We start from the raw sequence: 18,471 nt of genomic DNA on the forward strand, positions 1-18,471 counted from the left end.
GTCTGCAGAGAGCAGCTGCTGGCTGCAGCACAGCCCAGGAGGCTGCGGGGATGCAGCGGAGGGGTGCACGCAGGTCCGTGGCGTCAGGGTGGAGCGGAGAGCACGGTCAGGCCCTGGAAGTAGAAGGTGCGTACAAGATGTGTCTGCAGCTCTCACACGCTTCCCTGGTATTCCTGCGCCTCTGTGACCCTGGCAGCACATTCCTCTTCTTGGAGCATTTTTCTTAACCTATGCTTAACCTGACCTTTGCTTAACCTACTGTTCAGTAGATTCATTGCAGAAAGAACATTAGGCTGCTTAGGAAATTTGGCCTCCTAAATCTTCTGCTGAAACTCTTTCTTTTTAATGCTGTTTTACCATCCCTTTATGACTTTGCAGCATGCTAAGTGTCCTACAGATTCCATGTAACTGTACCTCCCTAGACTGCACTGTATTTTAATTTCGGTAAGAAGGCTTATAGGGTTCGGCATTACCATCTAAACTAATATGATTGCAATAGATTTCTAAATCTCTTGAGCCAATATCGTACAGGGACTATGTCACAGAAGAAAAAGTTACTTCCAACCGCAGCTTCCCTTTGTCACTTTATCTTTCCCATTTCCTGAGGTCTCAGAGACCATCTGAAGGTTACATATGTTGTTTGTGGTCCACAGACCATGCTTGGGGAACCTAATGTGGTAGGTAGTACATTGAAAACACTCTACTGTAGAAATGCTTTTCATGAAGAGATGCTATTTACTTGCTTGAAACTAACAACAAATGTTTGCTGCCACAGGAATCAAAGGCCTGCCTTCTTGGATCGGTTTATGGGTCTCTGTAGAAATGGAAATGTTTCTGTCCTCTCCTCAGCTTCTTTCTTGTCCTCTGTTCTCATCTCTGATTCTCAGAAAAGTATCATAGAAACAATTTCTTTAATGAAACGAAATGCATAAATGCTCCCACACCATTCTTCATACTTATCTTAAGACTCATCCCAGCTAGAGAGTCACATAATTCACAGGCTTATACTAAAATGTGCTGATAGTAAAATCAGTGTAACCTTTCATGATCATTTTAGTTTTGTAGGCCTAGTCAGTAAGTACAAGCTGCATGCAGATCTGAGTACTTGGAGCCTTTGTTATGTTAAGAATCCAAATACTGGTTTAGACTTGTACTTTGACCTTATCGGTAGACAGGATACCAGCAGATGTAAATTGGTGTAGATACTCTGATTTTAATGGATTTACCTCAGACTACACTGAAAGTACGGACCAACATTAAGCTAGTGTTACTACTTCAGTTTTACAAAGACAATTTTGGCATGATCCTCTATGTTATACAAAACCAAGACATATCTGAGGCAGTTTTTGCGTGTGATTAAGCTTCTTTCTACTACAAAGATTCCTCTAGTTAGAAAATGGTGCTGAAAATTATTTCTCATCGAGCTTTCACTTATAATTGTTTTAAAAACTTTTCTAGACTGGGACAAACTCATCCTTTTTTCTCACTTTTAATTTCAGTGCAGTAACATCAGCAAAGCAGTTAGCATGCTCCCCTTTTGTGCATCATTCCCTTAAAACAGAAATGTGGGCGAATCTGTGGGAGAGAGGCGTGTGAATGAGTGCCCGCTCAAGCCAGGACAGGAATTAGAGCAGAATATCTGTGCTTTGCTGTCTGCTGGCTTACTGCATTTGGCTACAAGTAGGACAATGATGAATCTTCTTTGGACCCACAGTACACTTTATTCATGTAATACTGTGAATGGAGATGTTTTGGGTGTAAATTGTGCCCACAAAAATGACTTTTTCATGGCGTGGAATCAAGATGAAAGTAACTTCATTTAGTGTGGCACATAACTCACTCCTCTTTCCAAAGCCCTAAATTAATTCTAAATTAAGACTTGGATTGTAAGGATGTTTGTTTGGTTTACTGTGTATCTACATATTACGTATAGCTGTCCTTGTATAGGTTTTGTAGTGTTGTGAAAGCTGAGAAAATGATGAGATCCTTTAAGTCAGTGGACCTCTGGAGTGTTGCTGCTGTGCCTTTAGTTTTAAGGGTATGAATTGCATCCAAAGTTTTACTAATTTGCCATTTCTTAGAGAAAAAAAATATGATTCAGCCTCACCTAGACTGTTAACCTTTTCCAAAGATGTGATTACAGGAAATTTTTACTTTTCTGCTCTCCCTTTCACAGTGATGTTAAGTAATGAGGCTGTGTAGTATATAGGCATAGGTAAGGTAGAAAGTATTATAACAAGGAAATTCCTGTTTATGAGCAAACCAATCAACTTTCTCAGACTCCGTTGAGTGTGATGGCATGTTTCTGGGTCATATATCATGTAGTAGCGTTGTTCCTGTGAGTGGGGTCTTAACAGCACAAGTCCATCGAGGGATGTGACAGGGAACAGACCCCAGGGCAGAGCTGTGTTTGATGAATGCATCTTTGAACAGGGCACATTTCAGCCTGGGCCCTGCTGGGTGACCCACCAGGCAGCAGTGACCATGTCCACGTGGCACAGCTGGTCAGTGAGTCACAGCTCAAGCTACCCAGTGGCGCCCCGAAGCTTGGGGCTGCGGCAGGAGAAAGGCCATGTGCTTAGGAGATGTGGGCATTTGAACAGAACAGCCACTCTGGGGATAAATACGAGACTTCACAAGTCACTCTTGAGCATCTATAGGGTAGATTACAGCGTAGTCCCTGAAGACCTCACTTTTTTTAGGATTTTTTTGTCTTTTTTTGTCTTTGTTTTATCAAGGAAGGACATGCAAATATCCTGTCTTAAAAACTGAGAAATGAGCCACAGGGAAGCTAAATAACTGAAGAACTGGGAGGCTTCAGGTGCCAGCCTGATGTTCTAGCTACTGGGCCATCTTTACTGCTGGTGCTTTTTGTTTTCTGCTCCCTTGATGGCCTTTCTTCCACTTCCCTTCTCCTTCTCGCATAGCTATTTCAACATATGTATATGTCTGTGTGTGTGTGTGAAATATCAGCAAAGCTGATATTTTGCTCCCTGCAGAGTTCTTTGCAACCACTCTCTCATGTAACTAATCCATAGCGAAGAGTACTCCAACAAGGAAAATTAAAAGGTTGGGAACCACTGATTTAACTTCTTAGTAAGCAATACAGCTGGCAATCAGATGTAACCCGAGCTCCTTGCTATTGGAGCTGCTTGGACTATTCATAGCAAAATAAAATTGTTATGGGAATTGAACTGGATTTACTTTGTTTGAATGCAAATTATCCCAGGTCAGACAGGCTCAGATCTTCTGCCCCCTTAAATTCATTTTCATCAGCTCTGCCAGCCCAAAGCTTTTATCTGGATCTTGGTCAGGGACAAGTATGTATGGGTAGTGAACCCTTGTCATCTAGAGCAGTCCCTTTGGGCCTTGGACATTTCACACAGGGTAAGTCACTGTGTAGCTGAGACCTCTGCTATTCTCTCTTAGAGGAAAGGGTCTGCTGTCAGCTAGCACTGTGGGGTGTCCAAGCGTATTTAGGGGTATCTCATAAGAGAGAGGGTGTCTTTCATGCTTGTCAGTTCACTCTCAGGCTCATGATATGTGTAGTTCTTCTGAAAGGTCTAGCTGCCAAAGTCCCATCATGATAGGAAAAGCTGAGTTTCCACTAAAAAAAATTTGGGTATGATTTTTGTACACATGATCATGAAGGCCTAAAAAAAGAACCTTAAAATCTCAATCTACAATGGCTGAAGAAATCAGAAAGCAAATAAAACACCAGGCCCCTTCAGCATTATTTTAAAAAATCTGATGATTTATAGTCTTGTTCCTGCAAGGCCTGATTCATGACTTCCAATGTTTGGAGTTGCATGTCTGATAGGGAGGAATGTTCCTGGTCGGAAACACTGAAGCAAGCATCTGATAATGCTAAATACCTATGGAAAATAGTTTCCAACTACTGATTTTTGTTAACCGCCATCAGTTCTCTTTATTAAGCAGTTTGTTCTGTTTCATTATTTTTAAATAATTTTATTGTTTTTGCCTTTACCACAATTATAAGAGCAGATGATTCATTAAGAAGGCATGCCGTTTCCCTGAAATATTAATACATTCAAACTTCATCCACACCGAATCGATTAGCTATACACAGAGGAGGAGCAGAATCTTGCCAGTACATTTTCACTGCACTGATTCCTTAGGGCAACACAGATAATTCATAGAAAACCATCCTCGGGGTGAAATTTTGCCCTGTCCAAAGGTCTGCTAAAGATCTAGATCTCCTGAAGTCAAGTTGCAGAGATTTAAGAGGGCTATAAAAGGTGCTTTTATCTTGTGCTGCTCCACAGAGTGGGAGGAGGGGGAGGGTTGCATTTTCTATGCTGTAAAATTCCCCAGAGGTAGAGCTCCTATCACGCTGGAAGGGCTCCCTTAAGCCCTGATCCAGCAATGCACTCTGTTAAGTGGGATCCTGGATTAGGGCACTAAGCTACCTTCTGAAATCAGTTATTCTGCTACTCTTGACGTACCATAAGTAACTAATCAACTGTAAGACAGCACAGGACAAATACCAGGCTGTCTCTTTTTAGGAAAAGTGAAGCATAAATGCATTCATAAAATAATCCTGCTGTTTCCTGTTTGCTTTCGGAACTGTCATAACTAATAAAATATCTAGCTTTTATCTTACAGTTGCAGGGTTTTGCTTAAACAGGCCATACCCCACTGCTTATATAACTACCAAATCTGAATTCGATCTGTTGGTTTTAGCTAATTGCTTTCTGGAACCATCAGAAGCCAGAGAGCCCTGCAGTCGCTGCGTTTGCTTGTGGCCTGATTGCTGCTCTGGGCCCATGCTGATGGAATCATTAACGAAGGGTTCTAGAATGTCACTTAATTTAAATGTGATTAGTATATAGTTCATGTCATGTTGCTATAGCTTACATTAGTATTTTTCCTGTTCATTGATGATGTATACTGCTGTTTTTGTAAAAGCATGAGAAATGAGGAAGCTCAGATACTCAGATGCTAAGGATTTAATTTGTGGTAAAGCAACTGAATTTGTATTAGTTCTAGAATTTCTCATTACCCTTCAATAACTAACAATTTAATACATTTAAATACCAATGTGACTGGTTCAATTACCTTAAGTGGAGGAACAAATAAGAATATTTCCTTATTTGCTACAGGTTGACAGAGGATTGCATAAAGATGTTTTAAACAAGTTCAGTCAACTGCAAAAATACAAAGGCACTATTCAGAGATAACTCCGTCTTTGTTCATATAGGAATAATTAAAGACAAGCAATTTTGTTACCTTGTTTTAATAATTGCTGAATGTTCTGCATGGCACTCTTTTTGAGCAAATGAACAGAGTAGTCTTTCATGACTAACTCAGGCTGGCAATTTGAAGGCCTTACTGTCTGAGTACCTGACTGAAGGAGAGTGAAATGCTATGTTGTTAAGAATTCAACTTTTCACATTTGCAAGAAATCTATATTATGTTAGAAAACAGAATAAAGTGAGTTATTTTTTTGAGTCATTTGGAATATAAAGAAAAATGTGATCTGCTGTACAACTCTTCAGTCAAAATAGGCAACCAGTGATTCTAATGCTTCTTTCATGATAAAAATATTTTAGTCTGTATAAAAGCCATTAACTTAACCTAAACATTTGGTGTGGTACAGAGCCAGATATTCCAATCTGGTGAAAATCAGTAAAGGTCTGTTGAGGTTATTCTCATCAGACAAGGACTCGGTCCAATGAAATACTGTATTTGTACTTCCCTGACTCTGGGATAGTCATCAGCAAACGTTGCCCGTGTGCAGACTTGATACTTTCCTGAAGGATGGGTGAATTGTTTGACAAACATAAAAGCTAGGGAGAAGTTTAGTTAACTTAAATTCTCTCTTTCATTTAGTATGTTCACATGCCTTTGCACTGCCTGGTTTGGGATAGGATCAAAAATGAAAATGCTCTGAGTTTTACTCGTGGGATCTCTGACTTCAATAATGCATGTGTATTATTGGAAACCTCATGAGAGTCCATTCTCACTAGTTTCCCAGAACGTTTTCTTTCCCAAATTGGTTTAAATGCACTCTGGAAAAGAGACAATATTCAGTTCAATGGGAGCTACTGGGTGCCTAGCACTCTTTAAAAGTAGGTCATTTCCTTAACAACCTATGTATGGATTTAGGGGCCAGACTTTATACTTTTTGTTGGAGGATCCTAAGCCATGCTCCTGCTGCTGTGTCTCAGAATATTCCTTAATTGTACTCAGCACCCCAGTAACATGGGTGCCTCTGGGCAAAGTGTCTTTTTGCAAGGGACAGAAACAGTGCATGGAGGGCTGTGGGTCACAGCAGAAAGGGAATGAACTCATTTAATTACTGTGATTTACTGCCATTGGTTTGGCTGTTTGCTCATGCTGCATCCCAGGGGTAAAGATATCTTTCACCTCAGCAACTTTTTTTCTACCTAATTTCACATCTTAATTTGCTCATTTTGATTATATTTTCCAGAGCATTGACATTTTGACCCTAACCTGACAGGTGCTCAATAACCCAGCTCTCAAAAAGTCAGTTAGCGATATCAGGTATCTACAATTCTAGGTCAGTCTGTACTATACTGCTGGCTGTAATTCTTGGAAATAGTTTTGCTTCTGACTGTTGTAAGGTTATAGTCTTGCATATTTTTCAGACTACCAACTTAACCCATCCCAAGAGGTAAGAGTCTACTTCATTACACGTTCTCTAAAAACACAATAATTTATTTGGACTGTTCACATGATGTGGGATTGCTTTGAACAGCCTTGTCCTAGGATTGGGTGACAGAGTATCCCTGCTTTAGGCAAGAGAGAAATCCAAAAGATGAATGCTGGCAGATCTACCAGGACTTTATTCTTCCTGGGCTTCCTTGGCATGTGTGAGGCAACTGTATCTTTACTGCCTTTTCAAGGCTTGACCCAAACCCCATTCTAACCAGCTGAAACCTTTTCCTTTGTCTTGAATGGATTTTGTATTGGGCTGCTGGTATCTGCCTAGACTGCCATCTCCAAATAGGTCTTTCTGAGTATGCCTTTGGCAGATAGATCTGAAATCTCTCTGCCTGTTCTCCTAGCTGCTGGCCATCAACTAGCTCTGTTACAAAAAACCGTGTGGGCACATTAGTGTTATGCTGTGCTTGAGCTAATAAGCCCAGTCTCTCAGCAGCTACATTGCTTCTGAATTGGGCTGGCTTGCCTCCAGCTGCCTTGGAGCACGTGCAAAATAGACAGAGGGCTGACTGCAGACGTGTAGATCATCTGTATGCCTAGTGAAGTGGCTACCACTGTTTAGCCTATAAAACCTGAGGGAAGGGGCTCATCCCCCATCATTCTGTGATGGAATCTGAGCAGAGGCACAACGGTTGTGTGAGACCACTCCCTTCCTCCAGCATGCAGTGCACCATGTTGGTAATTGAAAATTGACATCTACCCAATTCTAGAGGCCAGTCTGGGCCCAAAGGCAATTTATGGCTGTTGGCAGGTAGCTCTAAGGTGTGTGAATACCTTAATGTTCGCTGGAACTCCATCATTATTCCAGAAGGGAAAAAAATCTCATAGACAAAACCCACATGTGGGACACTGGAGCTAGGGGAGTCCCTCCTCCAGCAAGGCAACTCTCTGATGGCAGAGGTAGGTCCTTTGTGCTTCCTTTGTGGTGCCAAAGGGTCCAAGACTTAGCAGAACATCAGGGCAGGAAATGAATTTGGCTTTGATTAAAAGAAACTGCAGCTAAGATCATTTCATGAGTTTTTATTTCAAAGTGAATGAGAAAAGACCATAACGGGCTGTGACATGAGATGATCCCAGTAATGTCATGATGGGATTACTAGATATCTAGGCATCTCCTGGCTGTGGACCTCTAATAATTTCAAATAAATAGCAACTATAGTTCCTAGATCATCTGTTCTAATTCTTTCCATTTCAAATAAGTTCTTCGTTTATATTTCTATGTTTTAAGTAGAACTAAAAACTGTACTTTGTTTCTGATATGTGCTATAATGCTCATTAAGATGTGTTTGAATCTATGATTTGTGGTTTTCAGGAGCTAGACAGCTGGGAAATAACACAACAGAAGTCTTGGATCAATGTCCACTGGAGACTGTGGAAAGCTGTATGCCAGTTTCAGTTGGCCTTTTGTCAAATCCTTTAAAACTTTGTATGAATATTTGGAATCATTTTAGTGGGTGTGAAACTATATTTAACTCTTCCTTATGAGAAATTTTTCATCTTGAGTACATGCGTACCTATCTAATTGTGTAGACTTCATGAGTTCTTTGGCCACTGTTCTAGTGGCTATTGGTTAAAACAGAGTGGTTTATAACACTTTTAATTTTATATATATATAAACATACTATAACATTGAATAAAGCATTCTGGAAATAAGCAGTGTCACTTAGACAATATGTGCACATACATAGTTTTCAGCCCTCTGTTTAGTCTAGATACTCCTGTCATCATACAAAGTGTAATTTAACTTTGCATCAGTCAGTACTAAGCAGTTTTGTTTAGCAGAGGCATTGCAGTTCATTTATTCATATATTTTAGTTTTCAGTTTCATTTCACTATGTTTCTTAGGCTCGTTTTTTGCATCTGGATTATGAAACTCCAGTAACTTTAATATGCATACGGCCAAGCTGTTGCCTTTAATTTAATTAGTACATAATAAAAGTACCTTGTATGCAAACATAGAACCCACAGCCATGAGACTCTTCTAGCTTTGAGCAAGGGTTTCTCTGCTATTTCAGAACGAAGACTTTTTAAAATACAAGGAAGAAACATAAGTTCTGGAAAGCCTCCTTTCTGTGGTGGATCATTCACTGTCATTGCTGTATACCTTAGGGAGAGTCTGTTTTTTGGAGCTGCTGAAAAACCTCAAAGTGAATCCGGTTTACAAGCCAGTAAGCTCCCACAGACCTCAGTCAGAGTCTAAGAACACGAAGGGAAGCTGATGGAAGCACCTCCGTGCTGATTCAGTAAGATGCAAATGAGACCTCCCAGAACAGATAATATTTTAGAGCTGGACTCTCAAAACCATTCTATGTGGATCTGAAATATTTGGAATATTTGCCTATGTGGAATATTTGCCTATTCTTGTATAGCTAGACAAACTTTCAGTGGTTTAAAAATACTCATTATTTTTAGCTCATAACCTAACTTCAGTAAAAAAATTCTGAAGGAGATTTTTTTTATCATCTCCCTTGTTAAAATTTCATTTTGAGATTCTTCCTCCTTTTGGAAAATGCCAAGAAAAAAGAACAAATGCCTTGCCTTGGTGATAACACCCTGATACAGAGGAATTTTACAAAGACGTATTCCAGTCTGAAAATTCCTTTAGCCCGGAGCTAAGCAAACATTTCATAACAAATAAAGGATGGGAGGAATGTTGCCTTCTCATCTCTTCTCAACTTGTCTGCAAACAAACTACAAGTCCCTCTAATTTATTAATGCGGTATTATTTGCTAGCCACACAGATCAACCTATGTCTTTTAGTTTACTTTCCAGTGGTATGGAATATCCCTTATAGAGAGATAGCGAATTTGTATTGTGAGGGAAGAATAAGAGAACAGCAAATTCCAGCTGAGGAATCTCTTGAGTTTTCCTTCCCACCATGTTCTCACAACTGCTGCTATTGTTAGTGATAGCCACAGTGGGAAAGAGAGGATAGATAGGAGTCCCTGGCCTTTTGCATGCTGTGTTGTCTAGACTTAGTAAAAATGTTAGATACTGTCCAGTCATACTGCTTCCTCTCACAGTGTTACAGTCATAGCAAATCTGAAGAAAAATTGGAATGTGGAAATATCTGAATCCCTCCTTACCCAAAATTAATGGAAAGGTTTCATCATGTTCTGAATCAAGGGGAATCACATGTAAGCTTGAAGTTACGCTGGCAGTAGAAAGACCTAGTGCAAGAAAATTGCATGACAGTTTTGATGGTATTTGTTCATCTACAGAAATATTTGAGCTGGAGAATATTATGAGCTGGAGCATCCAGCTCATAACCATGGTGATGTTTCATGTATCTGTAGAAAAAATTCCAAACGACACTTTCCCAGGAGTAGAGACTAGCCAAAATCTGACCTTCTTCAAGAAGCTGGAATTCCTTGGCAGTGTGCAGTTGAAGCAGCTGATTCTGTGCTGCTATCCTGCATCTATGCTCTGGTATTTCTCAGCTGGCATATGCTCCCATTGACCTAACCATGGCCATAGACCACTTTAGCTAAGGCTAAAATTCAAGAACCTTCAAGAAAAGGATTTGGCAGTTATTGCCCAATTGCCCACTTTGCACCAACCCAGAAAACTGCATCTCTGTCAGAAGCCAGACCAGCATTCTCGGCATTGCTTTGGAATTACTGAAGAGATTGTTTTAATTAGAATCTTTGAAACCATCCCATAACTGAAAGAAGTGCAAAATGGTCTGTGATTGAATGAGTGTTCAGGCTGCTCTGTGACACTTCACCTTTCCTTCTTGACAACTTCATAAAACTAGATGTTATCAAAAAAGAACCTCTTTCATTTGCACAACATTTTTCAGTTTGGAGGACCTGTCTGATGTAAAACCCAAAGGAAAGAAGTCTTATTAGGAGATTCAGGGTCTTTTCTGCTGGAAAAATGTGAATATATTTGTTAGCCAGTTACAGCATATGAAAACTGTGCAGAAAAATGCATTCAGCACAGTGTCTAGAATTCAGTTTGCAGAATTTTTATTTCCAGAATTCTCAATTCACCCATGTTAAATATAGAAATGACATTTGGGGCTGAGACTTGGTGTATATCAGGGACAGTTTCTTACAGGAAAATGTAGAAAATCCTTTGTTCCGTATGGTTTGAATCATTTTCAAAACGAATCCTACAGGAATAATTTCAGAGGTGGAAACCTTGAAAATGGGGAAATAAAAACCAGATTTACTCCATTTTTGTTTTCCAGCAGAAAAAAATCATTTAGCAGAGCCCAGTTATCAGGCTCTCGAACAGATAAAAATTGCCTCTTGGTTAGAATCATTTTTAAATTGTGTGTTAACACACATCATAAGGATTAAAATATTAGTCTTCTTCCCTACAGGAAAGTACTTTGCCATGACTAACTGTGATCTGACATTTGAAATAGGCCAACTTATTGCAGTGAGCAGGCAAGTTAAATTCTTGTCAGTGATGAAAAGTTTGTTCTATTCTCTTATTGACAAAGGCAATTTTATCCTTCATTTAGAATATTAAGTAAATACAAGATGAGATACGTAATTATGAATTTATGTTGTTTATCAGAATATTTTCTATGTTTGTTTTCATATTATCATTTGAGAAGCAATTAGACCCTCCCAGGTCATAATATGGAACCTCTTTTATTGTTAAAATTAAGATCATGGTATGATCTTGTGAGCAGTTGCAGTAGGCCCCCATGAAAGATGCTTATATTGGGGAGTACCGTGAAGCTAGTATTGATCTAGTTCTATCTATCTGGAAAAAGACAGAAGTAAATTTCATTTAAAAAAGGCATGGTCTCTGAGAACCTGTATATCTCTGGTAAATTGTTTTAACAGGAAGGCACTTAAAGTCAATTTTAGCATTAGCTAAGTAAACAGTTAAAACTGTGAAGATTTCACATGTAACTTCCTATTTTCACTTGCTTTACATTTTCCATTGAATTTTCCTCGTGGGAAACAGTTCTGAAAGTGAAGAAAATTCCACAAATCCTTAAGAAATACCGTGCTGGTCTTAGGTATTGAAATTGCTCTCTTTCTGATATCATTAGCATTCTGGACCTAGAAGTTCACGCAAAAGAAGAGCATCAATTTCAGAAGGGATTATGTGATACATGTCTAATATCTGCATTTTCAAAGAATGCTTTTTGAGGAAGAAAGTGGAATCATCATCTAGGAGGACTTAGATGTTGGGCAAGATGGTTTGCAGTTGACCTTTGTTTGTCTGCACATACTTTTCTGGAGCATAAGAGATATGTAGGCCTTGTGGGATGTCAATTTTCATAGAAGGGTGTTGGCACATGGTAGAGCATCACTGATCCAAAACAAAAACTGTATCTAGTGTTGCATATATAATGTAATAGAATTACGTTATGAAACGACTTCTTGGTTTTTGACATGGTAAAAAGGAGTGTTTATTACAAGATGTTTTACAAAACCAAGAAATGAAATAAAATCATAACTGATTAACGAACTGCATGGAAATACTTCCTCAGTGCCACCCACATTTCTCTGGCCCTGATCCTGGAAACACTTCATCACATGTGCAGTTTTATGCATAGATACTATGTGAAAAATGCAACATAATTTTCCCATGCTTACTTCTGTCTTTTAGGGATACAAGAAGGAAAACAAAAAGGTGCTTGCTTTCACTGATCTGTTTTATCTTGTATGAAGCGATAAAATTTAAACTGCCTTTATCATGATAAATTGTTAGAACTTGAATACTGAATGATTGTATTAAAATCTTTAGAGGTTTTAACTTTGCACTGGTGCAGCATAATGTGCTTGGGTTTCTACTTAGAGAAACCTTAAATCTGGATTTCCTGGCTGGTGATATTTTCTTTTGAAAAAATTGAATCTTAATTCAAACATTTTGCTTTACTAATCTATGCACTTCTTAGAAAGTCCATCTTCCAAAATCATTTTGTTTGAGGCTATATATCCTATATGTGTATGTGCATACATACACAAAATACATACTGTGAATATAGATTAATATTGCATCTTAAATTAATCCTGGCACTGTGGAAGGTGTTATGCTGAAACTCCCACAGACTGAAGCATTCTTGTTCTGTGTGTTACCAAACAGGAAACCTGATCACCTCCAAAGGGAAGTGAAGCATATTTTAACTGAGACTAGCTAGCCTATGTCTTGAATAAAACTAAATTGGAGGAGAATATTTCAATCTCTCTAGAGCCTTTAGAGGGAGATCACTTTAAGAACTAGCGTATTCCAGCCATTAAACTTGACAGCCTTTCCTCTAATTTGTGTTTGTTTTTCAGTCAGGTTTGATAAGGACACAGAAGACTGAATTCCTTATATCTCCATTACCTCAGCAGCTAGCAAAGGAGCACAACTACACATCACCTCCTGGACACCATCCACATGTATTATATAAACGAACAGCAGAAGAGAAGGTGCACCGGTACACAGTAGAGTCCAATCCCAAATACTTTTCCCTTGGTCATCACAGAATTCACACTTCCCACAAGTATCATGCTCAAGCGAATGGTTACCACCATGGAAGGTTTCAAAAGCAACATTTTTGTGGACGTCGCAAGAAATGTATGTAAGGAAACTTTCTCTCCTTTTTTGAGACAGTGGCTCTTAGAGACTGTATGGTGATTCTTAGGTGTGGTTTGTAGTCACCTTTGTGATGGAGATGTAATAATATTAACTAATATGGCTATAAAAGGAAATAGATACAGCCAACTTCATTAGTCCTTTAAATTTAAGTCATCATCCTTGTTACTAAGCCATCAGAAACACTGATTAGTTTTCTTATTCTCTACCTGAATTAAAAGTTCCCTTGCCTGACTTTTTCTTGAAATTGACCTAGTTTTCAGTAAGCCATTCTGTTTCAAATTGCCACTTTTGGACAGTTACTGATGCCAGGTCCCTGAACTGTTCTCTATTAGTCTGGGATATGTAATTAATTAGGCCTGAGGATGGAGGAAAAGCTTTTTGAATCCTTAAGTTCTGACAGAATGGAGAATATGTCTTTCAGAATTCACCATTTGATAATAAAATTTTCAGCAACTGAGATCTTCAAAAAGAACCTCCCACATAAACTGTTTAAATAAAATTTTGTAGCCACCTCTTAAAAAACATATTGCAATATATTATCCTGCCAAGGTCTGTTCTGAGGCCTTCATTAGGCCCTCAAATTGCATAACATTTTAGAGCCCCCTTGGAGCCTGTAGCTGTACTTACAGCATTCAGCTGATTCTGTTTGAAAGCTGATCTGCTTCAGGGTTGAGTTTCTTAAAGAGAGTCTCCAGGACTGCCCACAGTATTGAAAACATTGTCTCAGGCTAGTTATATTCTCCCAACCTCCCACCTGAGTTCTGAGAAAATAAGCAGGTTCCTTTCCAAAAGCGACGTAGGGAAGAAAGAGCAAAATAGCAGGGAAGGAAGGAAAAAGGAAGTAGCAGAAAAGATGGCTGAGTCTGAGGCCTATCTGCAGCCGGAAAACTGCTTTTTAAAAATTGACTGCATCTTTTAAAAATCCATCTCCCTAAATTTGTATGCTAGACCGAAGAAGCAGGATGCACAGAACTGTGATTCAACCTGTAAACATTTGCATTCTGATGCATTTCATAACTACTTCATTACATACTCCCTTTCCCTTCTGCCTGGTTTTCTTGCTGCCTGATTCAGAGCAGAGGGTAAATGGCGCTCAGTTAACTCACCAGCTCTCCAGTGTTTTATTTTAGTCCCATTGACCACTGGTCCTATGTGGTCCTATGCCTTATTTACTGTATCCTCTATGACGGCTTATGCAAATTCAGAATTATTCATATCCTCTTGAACTTTTACACAGTGCATAGCACTATAATGAAAAAGTGCACTTCAAGCAATGCATTTTCACAGCCTTTTGGGATGTGAGAAGGAACTATCATTATTCTCTTACAAATGGGACTCGGAGACATAGGAGAGGTCAAAAAAAATCATTGTTTCTGGGTACTGAATCAATAAACTGAGTATTGAATGGATAAACTGATTTTTTTCTTCAAAATACTTTATCTGTATGTTCAATGCTTTCAATTACACCTATGAGTTTTTAGCTGCAGTTTCAAGCTGAGTTTATGTTAAATGAAGGACACGCAGTTAGCACCCAACAGTGAAGAGTTTATTCTAAGTGATTTACCCTTCGTCACTTAGGAACTCAGTGTCAGAAGCCCTGTTAGAATCCAATTAAATAAAGTAACATTTAATTACCTTAACCATGAAACTCATTCTTTCCATATCCTGCAGTCTTCCACTTCATATAGTACATACCTGTGACCTTCTGAAAGAAATGAAAGAGGAGTTCTAAAAAATAACAGCCTAATTCTCTACCTAGCCTTCCTTAATCTGTAGAGCAAGTCTAACTCATGTTCACTAAATGAATGAGTTCTTACAAATAAAATTATGTGAACATTTAATTGAGTGTAGTCAATTAAAGGATATAGAAGAAAAGATACCACTTAGGTAAAGGCAACACCCCTTCTATGGCTATTTGAAGCACAAGAGGAAGCAGGAACTTTTTTTTCTTCTCTTTTTTTTTTTTTTGTAGTTTTTCATTTTTCACTGGTCTTGTTCTGAGATCAGAAGTCCTATCAGTTTGAAATCTTGAGGAAGATCAGTCTGGACACCTGGAACAGAAAATTTCAACCTGAATGAATAAAGGCATAAGAACTGAGAATGCAGTGTTATGGAAGGCAGTCCTCTGTTATTAACACTGCTTATATTCAAGGTTTATTCATCCTAAGCTAACAATGAATCCAAGCTTGCTGAACAGTCAGAGGGCGGAGCACATTGCCACTTTTAGTGGCATAAAAGCAGCTTGTCCCACTCACCATCTTCTAAAATTTCATATGCCAGCGGTTTTTAAGCACTAGAGAAGCCAGTTAATCATCTTTCAAACTCTTCCTCACAATCTAAATGTTTTTATATCATGCAAAATGAATGGATTGTAGTCAGTAAATCATACCTGAAAGATTCTGCTGCTGTTCACATTTCATTAGTAGCAGAAAAGTTAATCTGAGAGCAAAACTACATTGTGGATCAGTCTACAGGCCATGTAAATATGAACATGATTTTTTATGAGTTAAGTGGCTTCAAGTTGTTTTGCCTTCAAAATAGTACAAGGAAACTGATGTACACTGAACTGCCCACTTCATTCTAGGATGAGGCAGGTCGACATGCTTTCAGCAGAGAAGAGGAGTTCTTTGAGCTTGTAAAGAACAAATTGTTTATAACAAATATTGCATTTTAAAATCTTACTAATACAGAGACTTGCAGTGTTAAATATAGTTCAGAGTGACTCAGTTCTTGAAAGTAGATACTGTTGTCCATTCTACGGTATTCTTGATTTCCTAGTTTGGCCTGGAAGGAGGCAGCTACTGTTTTAGCTCTGCCATTGGAATATCTTTCTGATGAGGCATAGGCAGGACTTTTTAATTACCTAAGACTACCTCACTTGTGTCATATTACATCCCTGTGTCAAAAAAAAAAATCCTACCGTTATCCAAATAATATTTAAAGGAACCTTTGAGTTAATTCTTGATGCCAAGGAAACACAGATATATGCAAAAGAAGCTATGAGCAGCAAGAGAATTATAGGATATAGCTTTCCTTTCCCATTTTATGTCTCTTTGTAGAAATTGAGTGAGTCTACTCTTTAAATATGCAATTATACAAACACAAAGGGGAAAAGTGCACCGCAACATTAGGATGTGCAGGCTGGATACACATATCCTCTTGACCAAGCCTTGAGTGCTGCTTCCTTACCTTTCCTATACTAAAGAAATATATTCCCAGCAGGGATAATCTTACTGGCAAATTTGCATAGAAGGCTAATGTCAATCAAATAGCACCCTAACAGGAATCTTGCTTTTGGTGTGTGTCTCCTTTTTGTACTCATAGTGGACATCTGTTGTGGAAAGGAGTTTTTGAACCATCTGCTATGTAAGTAGCACATGCCAAGCACCTCAGGACATTACCAACTGGACAAAACAAATGTTGGTACTCTGTTAGAAATTCTGTGTACGTCTTTTGATGCAAATGCTGCCGTTTTATTAGATTAATTCCTCATGTTATGTTCATTGCATACAAATGTGATTCTCCCTTTTCCTTCCCTCCCTGTAACTGTCCTTCCCTCAGGAATGAATCAGGCCTTATGTACTAAATATATCAGAATTTCCTACTAGTAAATATTAAATCACATGCTGTAAAAATAATCTAAGGTTCTAAACCTGTGTTATTTCATTCTGATATATCTGATGAAACTGCTTATGGGTGATCTGAACCCTTTCCAAAACTGAATTTTATTTCCTTTTAGATGCACCTAAGCCACCCACAGAAGAGACGTACATTCGCTCAGATGAATATGGGATTTCTCCAAGGTTCAAAAGATCATCCGCTAAAATTCAGAAAAATGGGAGTCTAAATGTTGAAACCCTTGTTGTGGCAGATAAAAAAATGTTGGAGAAACATGGCAAGGAAAATGTAACAACTTATATCTTAACAGTTATGAATATGGTAAGATCTGATGTAACTGAAGTTTGTCTTTCCCTGTGGAATACTGGTATGTCAAAGTAGTACCTTTCATGAGACTAACAGTGATAGCAAAAAGGAACATGCCTGCTTTAGATACACAAGCCCTCCTTCAGGCTTAGTCTAGTATATTACTTATGCTTGAAAATACATCCTTAGATCATCACGGCTATGGCAATACTACTACAAGGTAAAAAATGGGAATGTTTGGAAAATATTTAAAATATTAAAGTGTTTCTTCTGTAGTACAAAGAAAGCAGGTGCTTATATTGAAAGTTTCATTTCCGTCAGTATTATAAGAGTTTTACTTTGTTTCACCTTGAAGCAAAAATTTCCAAGAAAACACATATTTATTCTGAGGAAAATAATTTAATAGGAAATATTTTTTCCTCTGAGGATTTCCTCTTCTTTAGTTTTGTACTGCAAAAACTTGAACTTGATTACTCTTGATCCAGAAGAACAAGGACAGAACAAAGCCCAGTGAAATCAATAGAAGTTTTTCGAGTTTTTTGAATAAGTGGAGTGGTTTGGGGCATAATTCTTCTGGGTTAAACTCTTTTGGATTAATCCTACAAGGCATATAATTACATTAATTTGTGTTGCAAGCTGAAGCCCAGTGTAATAACCCAATACGTATAGTCAAAAATTTTTAAGTTTTTTTTATACACGTAGGTGATATGTCTTGCCTGGATAATCATTGCAGGTTTCCAGTCTGTTTAAAGATGGAACAATTGGAAGCGACATAAACATTATCGTTGTGAGCCTTCTTCTTTTGGAACAAGAGCCTGTAAGTTGTCATAATTCTTATGTAGTACACTTTATTTGACACTGTTCACAGGGAGCATTAGAGGTGTCCATGTTATGTACATGAACTTTCTTTGGAAGTTGCTTATGACATAAAGCACAAGAGGAAGAGTGAAATCACCAAAACCTGCAAAGTCACGTTTACTACATTTCACTGCTTCTCCTTTTTTGATATTAAACCATGATTTTGATTGAAATGTTCTTGAGAAATTTTGAAATGCTTCCACTAACAATTCCCCACCTGTTCTTGAAGAGAGAGGGCTGGAATGAGAAGTCTGTTTAAGAAATATATAAATAAATATAAAGATTTTGAAGTGGACTTAGGTAAGAATGGCTTTCCAGGGTGTGATCAGAAGGAGGAAGGAGTCAAAAGTCCCAAACTGAAGACAGCATGTAAACAAAAGTGAGAGATAAACCTATTCTTTGGGCAATGATGGTGAAAGAGAAGAA

The 18,471-nt window shown here is 38.4% G+C and overlaps 1 protein-coding gene across 4 annotated transcripts in view; it reads left to right on the plus strand.

Moving 5' to 3' along the window:
- ADAMTS18 (ADAM metallopeptidase with thrombospondin type 1 motif 18) overlaps positions 1-18,471 on the plus strand; it is an 82,630-nt gene that overhangs the window by 15,854 nt on the left and 48,305 nt on the right. For 2 of the 4 annotated variants that reach the window (XM_068956222.1, XM_068956221.1), the window contains exons 4-6: positions 12,960-13,242; positions 17,003-17,202; positions 17,921-18,004. In XM_068956222.1, the coding sequence (XP_068812323.1) occupies positions 12,960-13,242; positions 17,003-17,202; positions 17,921-18,004 (567 nt within the window). Of the gene's footprint in view, positions 1-12,959; positions 13,247-17,002; positions 17,203-17,920; positions 18,005-18,471 lie in introns of those variants that run through there. The other 2 variants (XM_068956224.1, XM_068956223.1) reach the window with 2 other exon arrangements.

Source organism: Struthio camelus, chromosome 10 (genome assembly GCF_040807025.1).
Source record: "Struthio camelus isolate bStrCam1 chromosome 10, bStrCam1.hap1, whole genome shotgun sequence".
Taxonomy (NCBI): domain Eukaryota; kingdom Metazoa; phylum Chordata; class Aves; order Struthioniformes; family Struthionidae; genus Struthio; species Struthio camelus.